The following is a 12,210-nucleotide window of genomic DNA, read 5'->3' as shown; positions in this document are numbered from 1 at the left end:
AGGCTGCCCCCAGCAGCCCCCTTTCGCCAGCATGCCCTTGTAGGGCGCTTGGTGTGCTGAGGTGCAGCTGCCCTCTGGGGCTGGCCAGCAGGGGCAGTGCCCGTGGGGGGGCGGTCTGGCCTCACACACAACGCTCCGGCCTGAGAAGATGGGCCTGTCTCGTCTTAACACTTGGCGTGTCCTCAGGAGCTTTGCTTGGAGAACTTCCTTCAGCTAAGACCCTTGTTGTCTTCCACGAGGAGAGGATGAAGCAGGCACTTTGCAAGATGGTGTGCCACGCCCCCGTTGGCATATGCCTGCTCCTGCGTGGGCTGAGTGACACCGTTCTGCGGGGGGAGCTGGCATCATGCCCCCTCTGTCCTCCTCAGCTCTGCAGCTGGGCAGCTGCACCTTCTCTGGGCTGTGGGGTGGCTCTGGCACCGACTCTTTCCTTCTTTCCTTGGGTTCTGATGCCAGTTCTTTGATGTGCGAGGTTGGCTGTATCCGAGCTCACCCCACCCCAGAAGCTGAGCCACGGTCAGACCTGTGCCACGTGTGGCCAGTGCCCTGGACAGCAGCCCCGAGTTCCTCAGAAGGGTGTCTGCGGGGCTTCCAGTGCTCTCACAGGGTTTGAGAAGGGCGTGGTCACCCTGCTGCGCCCACCCTACATTTTGTGACTGTCAGGCCCATGGTTTTTCCCGAAGGTGTGGCGACTTGTGGGGCTGGGAAGAGTAGGCTGCTGGTGCAGAGGCAGCACCGGGTGGTCGGGGGTCCTGCTGCTGTGACTGTGGTCTTCCTCAGACGCAGAGGGTGTGGACTGGGAGTGGCTAGAGACTCAGTGTAGAGCAGAGGCCGAGGTGCGTGGGCTGCTGCTGGCCCGTGCCCCAGGGAGGCCTCCCCTGCCTGGCCGGGCTGTTGGCCCTGCAGTCGGGGTGAGTAGGGGGAGCCAGGGCCCGCCTTTTGAGCCATGCTTCTCGGGCTGCTTCTGTGCACGGGCAACTTGGCCCGCAGTGTGTCCGTGCCCCGATGAATGCGTCCCCTGACTCGCACAGGTCCGTCGGGGAGTCTTGGCCGCAGCTGGGGGGCTGCAGAGGGGCACCTCGCTCTGCTGCTCCTGCTGCCCAGGTCGGGCCGGGCACTCGGGGCTGTCCTTGTCCTGCACCTCACACACCCTCTCCTCTCTCTCCTGCCTCCTCCGCGCCTCGCCTCGCCTCTCCTCTCCTGGCTGCTGGCGCCGCCTTCACCCGGGCCGCACACGCGCTTGCACGCACGGGCTGCTCCCCAGGGAGGAGGAACCACTTTGCCTACTACAACTCCCACGCGCACGAAGGTAACGCCGCTGCTCGCACGCGCTCCCGCACGCCTGGGCACTGGCGGCGCTGGCTCCCGGAGAGGGAGAGCCTTTCCTCACGTTTCCCTTTGCTTGTTTGGTTTCTCCCTTCCCTGTCCCCGTCTTTGGGGTTTTCTGGTGGGGTTTGCGGTGGGGCATCTCTCCCGGCAGTGCTTGGGGCCGGCTGCCACGGGGTGCTGGGAGGGCCCAGTTCCCGCTCACAGCACAGTGCACCCTGTGCCTGATAGCCAGTGCCCCTGCTGGTAGCAGTCCTGAGAGAGGAAAGACGTTTCCCGTACTGCTGTTTCTGTCTAGAGGCTTAGTTTGCAAAATATCTGATCCCTTTAAACCAACATTTCTTAATGGGGGACCCCCAGATATTCCAAGGGGTGGGGCACAGTGAGAATAGTGTAAATGCAGGGGCCACAGCATGAGCCCAGGGTAGGATGGGGCCACAGGAGGAAAGAGGGTTAGCGGGGGTCACGGTCGGGAAAAGGTGGAGAAATGGTGATTTAGACTAGGTCCCAAGTAGAAGATTGGTCGTTAGAGGGATGGAGATCTTTGACTCTCCCCGCCAAAAGGTTGAGAGCCAGAGAGGCTGCAGTCACCCTGCTTTCCGAAGGGCCCACAGTGGGGGCATAAGTGAGAGTGCTTGGGGGTCAGAGGAACTGGGCAGCCACCCTTGACCCCCTGGAGCTGCACTGCAGGGGGCTGCTGCCGGGCTGGGGGTCTGGGGCCCCCTGGGCGAGCTCAGGACTTTGCTTCTGTGCTCACCTTTGGGGCGGCACCACCGCCTGGTGCTTTGTGGAAGTGTGGTTTGTCGTTTGTGTTTGACCGGTGGCTCATCCGCTGCTGAGTGTCGCCCCATGCGGGTCTGGTGTGGCAGAGGGTCTGCTCTGCTTTCCTCTCTCTTGGGGTTGAATGTCTCAGAACAGATGGTGTGCTTTTTCACTGGGTAAAAGCCAACTTCGAATTTTACTGGCTTGTTAAGCAAGCGGCCTTTATCGCCTATTTTGTATGGTTTCTGCATATGGACTAAGACGTGTTTTTGTTGTTGATTAATCTTTGTTGGGGACTTGGGGCCGTGCTCAGGACCTGCCCCTTGGCCTGTCCTCATGGTGGCCAGGGGACCCTATGCAGTGCTGGGACTAAGCTGGGGTGTCTCCTGCAATGCAGAGGCCTTAACCTGGTGCCATCTCTCCAGCCCAGCTTCATTCCTGAGAAGGTGTCTTTGTTTTTTAATGTTTTGGTTTTGGGCCCGAGTGTGCTCAGTATGACTCCTGGTTCTGTGCTCGGGGTCACTCCTGCTGAGGCTCTGGGGACCCAGTGTGGTGCCGGGGATGGAACCCAGCTTGGCTGCCTGCAGGGCCTGTACCTTACCTGCTGTTCCAGCTCTCCAGCCCCCAGTGATCCTCTGATGTTTGACGTATCTGCTGATCGCAGATTTTAACCAGGGGGATAAATGGTAGGAGAAAAGTCTTCCTCTTCCACTTGGTGTGCACAAAGGAGGAGGATGTGGACGTCTTGTGTTGGCTTTCACGCAGCTCTTTGCTGGCCTCTGTTTTCCCACTGGTCAGTGAAGATTGACTCAGGCTTGATGTTCAGTGGACTTTGTCTCCCATGTGTCTGCTCCTGCTGTGGCCTTGGTGTGGGTGGAGCGTGACTCTAGAGTCACTCATTGCTGCCCTGGCCATGTGGGTTATGCCTGCCGGTCAGCACTCAGCAGTGAGCACCTTCTAAGGGATGCCACAGAGGAGACTGGGACACTCCCTTCCAAGCCACTTGGAGCCCTGGGATAGCTGGGGACGGGCCACCAGAGGGGTGGTCTCTGGTGCACTGCCTTCCCAGAGTCTAGGGAGGAGGGGCGGCTCCATCTGGAGTTGACCAAGATGCATGCAGTGTGGGTTAGTGCATGGAGTTCTAGTGTGTATAGGAGTCCGGCAGTGCTTGTTGGACTCTCTGTTGTTCATATCGTTTGACAACCCCTTATTTCCTTGTCTGTACCAAAAGGGCGGAAGGCGGGGGGAGAGACAGAGACAGAGAGAGAGACACACACACAAATATATATATATATATACATATATATATATATATATATATATAGAGAGAGAGAGAGAGAGAGAGAGTGTCCCCCCACTCCAGGTGCCTGGGGACGATGGGGAGGGTGTGCTGTGGGAAGGGAGCTAGGCAGGAGATGAGCTCCGAGGCCACACGGCCATCCTACCCTTTGTGCAGCAGCTGGGGCCCAGCAGACTCACTGGGTAGGGGTTTCCGAGGCTGCAGGCTGGGGCCTGAGACTGAGGTTACACAGGGAGGCTGGGCATTGCCCCCACCCAGGGCACCGCAGGGACCGTTTCTGGGCCTGGGCTCCCTCTGAAAGGGCCACGGGTCCTCAGTGCTCTTGATCTGTCAATGAATGCTGTTCTTCAGAAACTTGAACTAAGCCAGGACTGTGGTGAGTGAGGAAGAGTCTGCATGACACAGGGAATAGATGAAAGGAGTCTGCCCTCGCTGCTAGTCAGCAGGCGCCCGCGTGTTCCCTCCCAAGAGGCTCACCGTACTCGTCTTATACCATGCAGTGCCAGTTTGGAGAGTCCCTTGCATGGGTCTCCCTCTCTCTGAAGAGTCCCTGGAAGCACCCCTCCCGTTTCTAGGCTTGCATGTGTGCAGGCATGTCCCTTTGGAGATCTGCCAATGCAGCTTGTTCCTTCTCTCTAGATGGTTCTGACTCCAGGGATAAGCCGAAACTCTACCGCCTGCAGCTCAGCGTCACCGAGGTTGGGACAGAGAAGCTGGAGGACAGCTCCATCCAGGTGAGCTCTACGGGCTGCTGGGGGCGGGGGGCAGGGGGCCAGGGGAGTCCGTTAGTCTCCCCTGGGCCCCGGTTTTGTTTAAGTGCCGACTGCACCTGGGATGCTCATGTCTTGACACAAGAAATCTGGATGTCCTAAGAAGCCCACGACTCCTCCTGACTCTGAAGGGGGCTGGCCAGTAGGGGTGACAGACATGCTGTTGCAGCACCTGTCCTGGTCTCTGAAGCCATTACGGTGAAAGAGCAGGAGAGGGGACATATTTAGCTCCCAGAGCAGAGCCTGTCTTTGAATAGGAAAGCTCGGGGTTCCTCACATGTCCCAGTGGGAGCTGAGGCAGAGCACCTCCTGTTTCCTCACCTTGCCTTGTAGGACGCATTCAGAGAGCTTGGACCATCCTCAGCTCAACAGCTGATCCTTAGCACAGTGTGGAACCCGGTGGGGCCAGAGCCCCCAGCTGTAGGCCGGGTGCAGTATGGAACCCGGTGGGGTCTGAGCCCCCAGCTCTAGACTGGTGCAGTGTGGAACCCGGTGGGGTCCGAGTCCCCAGCTCTAGACTGGTGCAGTGTGGAACCCGGTGGGGTCCGAGTACCAGATGCAGGCCGGCTGCAGTGTGGAATCCGGTGGGGTCACAGCCATCTGTAGGCAGGAGCAATAACCTGGGAACATGTACCTGTTTGGAACAGGTCCTTAAATCCAGTCACGGGGTCTCAGACATTAAAACATGGAATCATTTTGATTTATCTTCTTGGCGTCCAGTTACTTTCACGAGTCCACGCAGGCCAAGCCCAGTTCTAGGCTTGCTCGATGCTGATGGCCACAGGAGATTCGGTGCCCCTGTGACACGTGCTCTGGTCCTCCCCCTATTAGCTCTTCGGGTCGGGAATTCAGCCCCATCACTGCGACCTCACCAACATGGATGGTGTGGTGACCGTCACACCGCGCAGCATGGAGGCCGAGACGTACGTGGAGGGGCAGCGCATCTCTGAGACCACCGTCCTGCAGAGCGGCATGAAGCTACAGTTTGGGGCGGCACACGTGTTCAAGTTTGTGGACCCCAGCCAGGACCACGCTCTCGCCAAGAGGTCTGTGGAGGGAGGCCTGGTGCCGTGGCCCCTGGCAAACCTAGGGCTGCTCTGGCTCCCTGTTGGTGGGAGCCTGGCTCCTCAGTGCTGCCCGCACACCTTGCAGGCCTTGAGAATCTCAGCTTCAAAGTGGCTGTGACGGTTCTGGCTCCTCTTGGTTCAGGTGGGGTTGGAGGCTTGACCGAGTGTGAAGATGGAAAGTTGTGGCCACTTTCTAAATTGATTTTAAGCTTCAGGATTCTGTGGTCACTCCTGGGAAGGTGCCCTGGGCCACCATCGGCACTGGGCAGCCGGTCCGGAGGCTCTGGAAGGAATTGGAAGTGTTCTGGCGCCCCCTGGTGCCTTTCTGAGGACTTGCTCTTCTGGCGTCTTGTGCCGATCCTGTAGGATCCTTTAGGGCTGTTGCTTGTCTTGAGAGCCAGCAGCCCCCTGTGTCTGAGACCCGGGGTTCAAGCCTGGCTGCTGCTTCCTCTTGGAGGGAGCACTGGGGCTTCTTCCCCCTCCCTCTGCTGACAGAGGGCAGACGCCAGGCTCCCCGCCCACCCGGTGGTTCCATCCTGGCTCCAGCCTCCCAGCGTACTCTGGCCAGGTGTGACCCCTCTGCTTCTCAGACTGTCTTGCCGGGGTCTTGGCAGCACAGATTCATCGTGGCCCGTTGACCCCCACAGGCGTTGACCCCCTGCTCAGGCCCAGGAGGGCCCATGGAGCCCCACTCCCATCCTTGCTCCCATTTCTCTTGTCATCCTGTGGTGCTTTTCCACACAGACCCTGGCATGGCAGGTGTCTGCCCAGCCTGGCCTGGACACAGATGCCCAGAGGCATCTTCCCTGCACACCTGTGTCCCAGCACTGAGGCCTTTGCAGGGCTTGGATGCTGATGACTTCTGCGGGGGCCAACAGCTGCCCCTTGAAGCCTCTCTGTGTCCCAAAGCAGCAACTCATGGTGGCTTCGGCCTCACAGCAGGCTCTACTGGAAGGTTCTGTCAGTCTCAGGAGGCAGAGCTGGTGCTGCAGGTCGGCCCATGCCTCAGACAGGCAGCCTGCCTTAGTGGGCATCACTTGCCAGGTTTCTAGGTAGGTTCGAGTGAGGGTCGCCACCAGGCAGGTAGCTGTGGCGGGTCTGGGGGCACAGGCACCAGGTGCCTATCTCTGCGGGCCTAGTCTCATAGTGGGACTGAGCTGTGGCACCAGGGGCTGAGGGGCACATGTGTGGTGGGCACGGGCCGGGTGTGGGTTGTGTGCTCATGCTCCAGGCGCGTCACTTGTGCTCTGTGGAGCCCGGAGCACAGTGGCCTAGGCACGGCTTGGAAGCCAAAACTTCAGAGCTTTTGCATGCAGCTGAGAAGTGATGTTCTTGGGGGCTGGCTGCAGATGGACGAGGCTCTAGCCGGGGGGGGTGGGGAGCACGGGCAGTGAGGGTCAGAGTCTGCCGTGTTCCCTGGAGGAAGCAGCACCATGCCCAGCAAGGCGGGATGGAGCTCTGCACTCCCCTTAGACCAGTAGAACTGGGAGGCATTTCTGTGTTCTCTCAATATGTTGGTGTCAGCGAGTAAGGGCTTTGCTTTTTTAGATTTTGGGCCAACCCAGTGGTGCTCAGGGGCTATTCCTGCTTCATCGCTCAGGCGTAACCCCTCGCAGTGCTTAGGGATTGGAGTCAGGGTAGGCTGCTGGTGTAAGTCAATAACCCTGGCACCATCAGATCCAAGTTTTTTGTTTTGTTTTTTGTTACCCCAAAAACTTCTGTAATATATTGCACAAAGCTGGGTTCAGAAAGTGGGTGATCTTATTTTTTAGTAAAGGCGTTTGGTTTCTTAAAAGGTCTGATTTTATTGTATTTTTTTAGTGTGGTGGGGCCACACCTGGCAGTGCTGGGACTTGTGCTGCATTGGAACCCGGGCCGCCCGTGCTTCGCCATGTGGCCCGCCTGCTGGCCTTGGCTGGAATAGTTTGCACAACAGCACTGCCTGGCGAGGAGATGGTGAAGGAATCGTACCTACACCCACTCTTCTGATTTGAACACTTGCAGTCTCTTCCTGTTTCCCATTTCATCCTGTGGGTTAGGCTTTGGCTGAGACCAGACTCCCAATAGCAAGGGAGATAGCAACATTTTTTGTTTGCTGCTCAGAAGTCTGGGACACTCCCCGTGTGCCACGGCCTGAGCTCCCCATCTGTGTGTCTCCACTGCTCCCCCTGTCTGTGCAGGGGCCCTTGTGGTGGGGCCTGTCCTGGCCCACGCCTGGATGGCGCCCCCTCAGCCATGCCAGTGAGTGGTAGCTGCTTCCGCTCTGTTTCTCTCCGAGGAGAACGTGTATGTTCTGAATTGTCTCTTCAGAATCGTGAGCGCCAGTATTTGAGTGTCTTCAGATATTAAAAATGCGGTTTCAGCTGAAGTCTGCCCAGGTCAGTGGGCGGTCCAGTGGTTGCCATTCCTGCAGGCCCTGTGGGGGCATGTGTGGCTGCTTCCAGGCCTGCCATGCCCCCACTCCCCCCCTAGGCCAGCCCTGGCCTTCTCCCCCTGTGCTGGGGCCTGTGCCTCCCACGCCTGGGCGAGCACTGCTCCTTTGCCAGAGCTGAGCGTCCTCCCCTCGTCCCGGGGCCACTGCGGACACCTCGGCTGTTGGTCGCTCACTTGCTTCTTCCAGCTTTCGTTCTTGAGCTGTCTTGAACTGCGTCCTGAGCGTGTCGGGTAGATTCATCGAGTCGCATTATTTTCTTCGCAAGTTCGTAGGCTAGAAAATGTCTTGCAGTTTTTGAACCCTGGGATCTAGAAGATGCTGCATGGGAGTGGGACTGACTGTGTTGCCCCTCTGCCCCGACAGGACCGTGCAGGAGACGACGTTCGATCTAGGAGGGGACGTGCACGGTGGCGCAGGACTGCCCACGAGCAAGGTGGGGACCACACGGGCTCAGAGGGTACCAGAGCCTCCCTTTCTACCACTGGCCGCTGCCCAGTAACACCCACAAGCCCCTGGGCATCTGCCTCCCCTCCTTCCTGGACTACGCCTGTTCTTGGTCTCCTCATGGCTTGCCCTGGGCATCTGTCACAAGCCCTTTGGACCAGGTGCCCGCTGCTCAGTCTCGGCCCCTCGCCTCTTTCCTGTCCTGTCCTGGGCACTGTTGCCGGGTAACAAACCCCAAGACCCTATGGGCCAGGTAGCACCCTTGAGCACTTGGAGTTGGGTGGTCTTGGGCGTGCCAGGCAGCTGGCTGCTGTCTTGCTGGGGTTCCTGGTGCGGCTGTGTTCAGCGAGTGGTTAGCTAGTTAGTGGTTAGCTCAGCTGGCACGGGGGGTGCTGGATAGACGCCTTCCCTCCTTTCCCCAACTGTTGTAGCACCCACAGCCCCACAGAATCTGGGGGATGGACGGGTCCCTGAGGCGTGTTCCTCAGCCTGGGGTGCCCGTTCCCCTGTGCCAGATCAGCATCTCCCTATGTGGTCACAGCAGCACCAGGCACGTCTCAGACATTGTAGAGGTGAGCCAAGGGCAGGAGGGCACCTGGCAGCCCCGTCTCTTGTAGGACTACAGAAAACCTGCATGTGTGATGACAGGAAACTGCATGACAGTGGGAGAATGTGCGTGTGGTGATGGGGACCAGCCTGTGTGAGGACAGGGAGCCACGTGTGTGAGGACGGGCACCTGCGTGTGCGAGGAAAACTGGATCCATGTGTGTGAGGATGGGCACTTGCGTGTGTGAGAATGACTGGCACCCGCATGTGTGAGGAGGACTGGGATCCATGTGTGTGAGCACGGGGAGCCTGCATGTTGAGGTGGAACCCTGGCCAGCACACAGTACAGGGAACCCATCCCCTTCCCTCCCTTCGTCCCTCGCTGGGGAGCAGTGTGTGGTGCAGATGCCCAGCTTCAGCGCGGGTGCCCCTCCTGCTCCTGTGGCATGGGCGAGCAAGGGGGCTCGGAGGATCCCGGAGTGTCACATCCTCCGGGCATAGGGAGATGAGCCACTCGTGGGTGCTGGCTGTGTTCCTCAGGCTGTGCTCCTTCAAGCGGTATTAAACCCTTCTCACTGCCAAGGGCTGTTGACTCAGAGCCTTGAGCAGGGTGCCCTTTCACCGTGCTCCTGACTGCAGGAAACTGGGGGCAACATCCCCTATTACTCGGCTTCGTGTGGGGTACCAGGTGCCTACAGCCAAGCCTGCTGCCAGTGTCCGGTGGGGTTCAACTCTCTGGCTTCCCCTGGCACCCCGTTGCGCTCCCCCGGCTCTGAGCACAGTGCCTGGCAGTTGGCCTGAACGTTGACAGTGTTCTTCTCGGCCAGAGCGCCACCAGGCTGGACAGCGAGCGTGGCACATCAGCCTGTAGCACCGCTGAGCGTGGCCTGGTGAAGCCCATGATCCGGTTGGAGCAGCAGCAGGAGCTACGCAGGCAGGAGGGCAGGTAGGAGGAGGTGTCCTGACGGGGTGGGCGTGGGCAGGGTGCCGAGATGGAGGTAGCTCCTCAGGGAGCTTCACTTCCCTGCGGTGCGGTGGACTCCAGAGTCCAGTTCCTGAGCAGAGTGGCTGTTCCAAGAGTAGGTGGAGGAGGAGCTCTTGACACGTTGGTGCTGGGTGGTGCTGAGGTCCAGTTTCTGTGGGAAAGCCAGCCCCTGTGAGTACAGTGCAGCTGTGCAGCTGTCCCTGGGGTGCTGGTGGCTTTGTCCTTGCTGCTGATGCACCTGTGCTCAGTGGGTTCCCGGTCCTGCGATGCTAGTGCAGCCAGGCTGCCCTTTCCTGTGCACTGGCCTTTGGAGGGAGTGATTCCCAGCTTGTTTGGGACCACAGCTGTGGTGCTCAGCACTCTGGCCCCAGCATTCTGCTGTTTCCACCCTCCACCAGAAGGCCGTGCATGGCCTCCCTCACATCTTAGCTTTCAAGGCACAAAATGGGTGGATCTGTGTGGGAATACTGGGGTTTTAACTCACGTGTCTTTGGGACTTTTGCTATTTTTCAGGATTTTTGTTGTACCTGTGAATCATTTCAGCTGTCAGAGCACACCCTTTGGCTCAGTAGTTTCTGCTGCTTTGTGCCAATGAACGGACCGTAGTCTGGGCCAGTGATTAAGAAGCACTCACTGTGCTAAACGCGGCCCCTCTTTCCGGTGAATGGTGTGGCCAGAGGCCCTTGCTTTATAAGCTAGCTGAGAAGTAGACAGTGACCCATTCCTAGCCATGAAGTCTGGAATGAATGCATCAGACCAGTCAAGAAATGGGACAGTGTCGAGTTTTCTCGTGTCTCAACTCAACATGCGATTTGGTATAAGAAGTAAGAAACAGAACGTTGGGCTGTTGTGAAAGCAGGCCCGAGTGCAGACCGGGCACAGGCAGGATGTGGAGGTGGCGTTTGGAGGACCGGGAGCGGCCTCCCCAGGCTCTTCGGAACGATGGGCGAAGGATGGGCGATGGGCGGACTCCCCGGTGTTGCCCAGTCTCTCCCTTTATGGTGCAGTCGTAGTCGTCGTTATGGCCGTGGTCTTGGTCATCAGAGTTCCATCATCCTAGTCCCTCGAGGGTGGAGGAGACCTCAGAGTCTCCAAAGTCTCAGGTTTCCTTCTCATCTTCTTGTTGTCTTCTCTTTGTTGCTGTGCTCTATCTTCTTCCTTTGTGCTCTGCTTCTCTGTGTGCCGTTGTGCTCTTCTCTTAAGTCCTCTGTCTTTTGTCCATGCCGTTGTCTTCTCCTTCAGTCTCTATCTCTGTCTCTGTCTCTCTTTCTCTCTTTCTGTCTCTCTCTCTCTCTCTCGTGGTCTCTAGTCTGCTGCCACTGTCTTCTTCCTTCTTCTTCCAGTTTTTCTAACCCTGTGACTGTAACTTTCTGATGATGACCTCCTAACTCTCTGATCTGATCCGACTCGCCTTCTGACCCTCTGACGACTGACTTGCACTGACCATCTGACTTCCTGAGCTTCTCACCCTCTCATCTCACCTGACTTCCCTTCTGACCTCTCCAGCCCCTTGCAGCCTAGTTTATATAGAAATCATGTAGGGTGGGGATACAAAGGTGGGCTTGAACGTTAACAAATAAACAAAGAGAGAGGCAAGGCCACTCCTCCAGGAGATCAACTCAAGGACAAAATCTCATCTAAGGAGATTACTTCAGATTTCTGGAAGATCCGCTCAGGGCTGGGATTCCATTCAGGGTGTGTTGCTTACTTCTCTCCTCAGCTAGTAATCCACTTAAATAGTTGTAGTAAATTTACTTCTTAAAATATTCCTAGCAATGTCATTTTGTGTGAGCACAATAAGAGATGTATCAAGCTTAATGTTTGGCTTTCCCAAGCACATCTCACTATATATTCCAGACCACAGTTCTTAGGCCAGGTTAGTCTTCCTAACCCCAGCAGGGTCCTTATTCCTCTTTTGGGTCATGACAGAGTTTGTCCATGACCGTGCTCTTAACTTATAGTTAAGTATTATGGCACTTGGCCTGGCCCATTTCAGTGCCAGGGTAGCTCACGGCTTACCATCAGTGCCTCGTCGGGACCCTGCTCTTGGAATGCTAGGAACTAAGGGCCAGTGAGGCTTTAGTCAAATAAATACGAATGCCCAAGAGTAATATTACTTTGGAGTCAATTAACTCTCATGTTACATAGCATAGCAGCAATTGTCTTCCTATGTCTATACAAAAAGGACATTGTTAAATAAACCATACAAATGACATAAAGGAAAGAGAAAAGCAATATAGGATTATTAGTTGTGCCTCAGTTGCTCTGTTGTAGGAGTGGCTCAGTAAACCTTAAGGTCCCTGCGAGAGCAGCAAAGTGTCATCCAGCAGGAGAGGAGAAAGGTCAATGTGAACAATGCCGTTGGGATATGCAGAATTTACACATGGATATAGTGAATAGGCAAATGTGATATATTAGCGATAGTATCAGATAAGCCACAGAAGGATTGTGTCTGTTTTCCATGAGCACGTATTCAAATTTTTTACAAGGACAGGTTATTATTATTATTATTATTTTGCTTTTTGGGTCACACCTGGTGATGCACAAGGGTCACTCCTGGCTCTGCACTCAGGAAT

The 12,210-nt window shown here is 56.9% G+C and overlaps 1 protein-coding gene across 1 annotated transcript in view; it reads left to right on the top strand.

Moving 5' to 3' along the window:
* The window catches only part of AFDN (afadin, adherens junction formation factor), a 98,323-nt gene that overhangs the window by 42,894 nt on the left and 43,219 nt on the right, over positions 1-12,210 (top strand). The window contains 5 exon segments of the mRNA XM_056124888.1: positions 1,265-1,309; positions 4,028-4,122; positions 4,990-5,204; positions 8,023-8,092; positions 9,477-9,595. Coding sequence (XP_055980863.1) covers positions 1,265-1,309; positions 4,028-4,122; positions 4,990-5,204; positions 8,023-8,092; positions 9,477-9,595 — 544 coding nt within the window.

Source organism: Sorex fumeus, unplaced genomic scaffold (assembly GCF_029834395.1).
Source record: "Sorex fumeus unplaced genomic scaffold, SorFum_2.1 ptg000052l, whole genome shotgun sequence".
Taxonomy (NCBI): Eukaryota; Metazoa; Chordata; class Mammalia; order Eulipotyphla; family Soricidae; genus Sorex; species Sorex fumeus.
The sequence above is the reverse complement of the archived record's forward strand: the minus strand, read 5'-3'. Positions and strand labels throughout refer to the sequence as shown.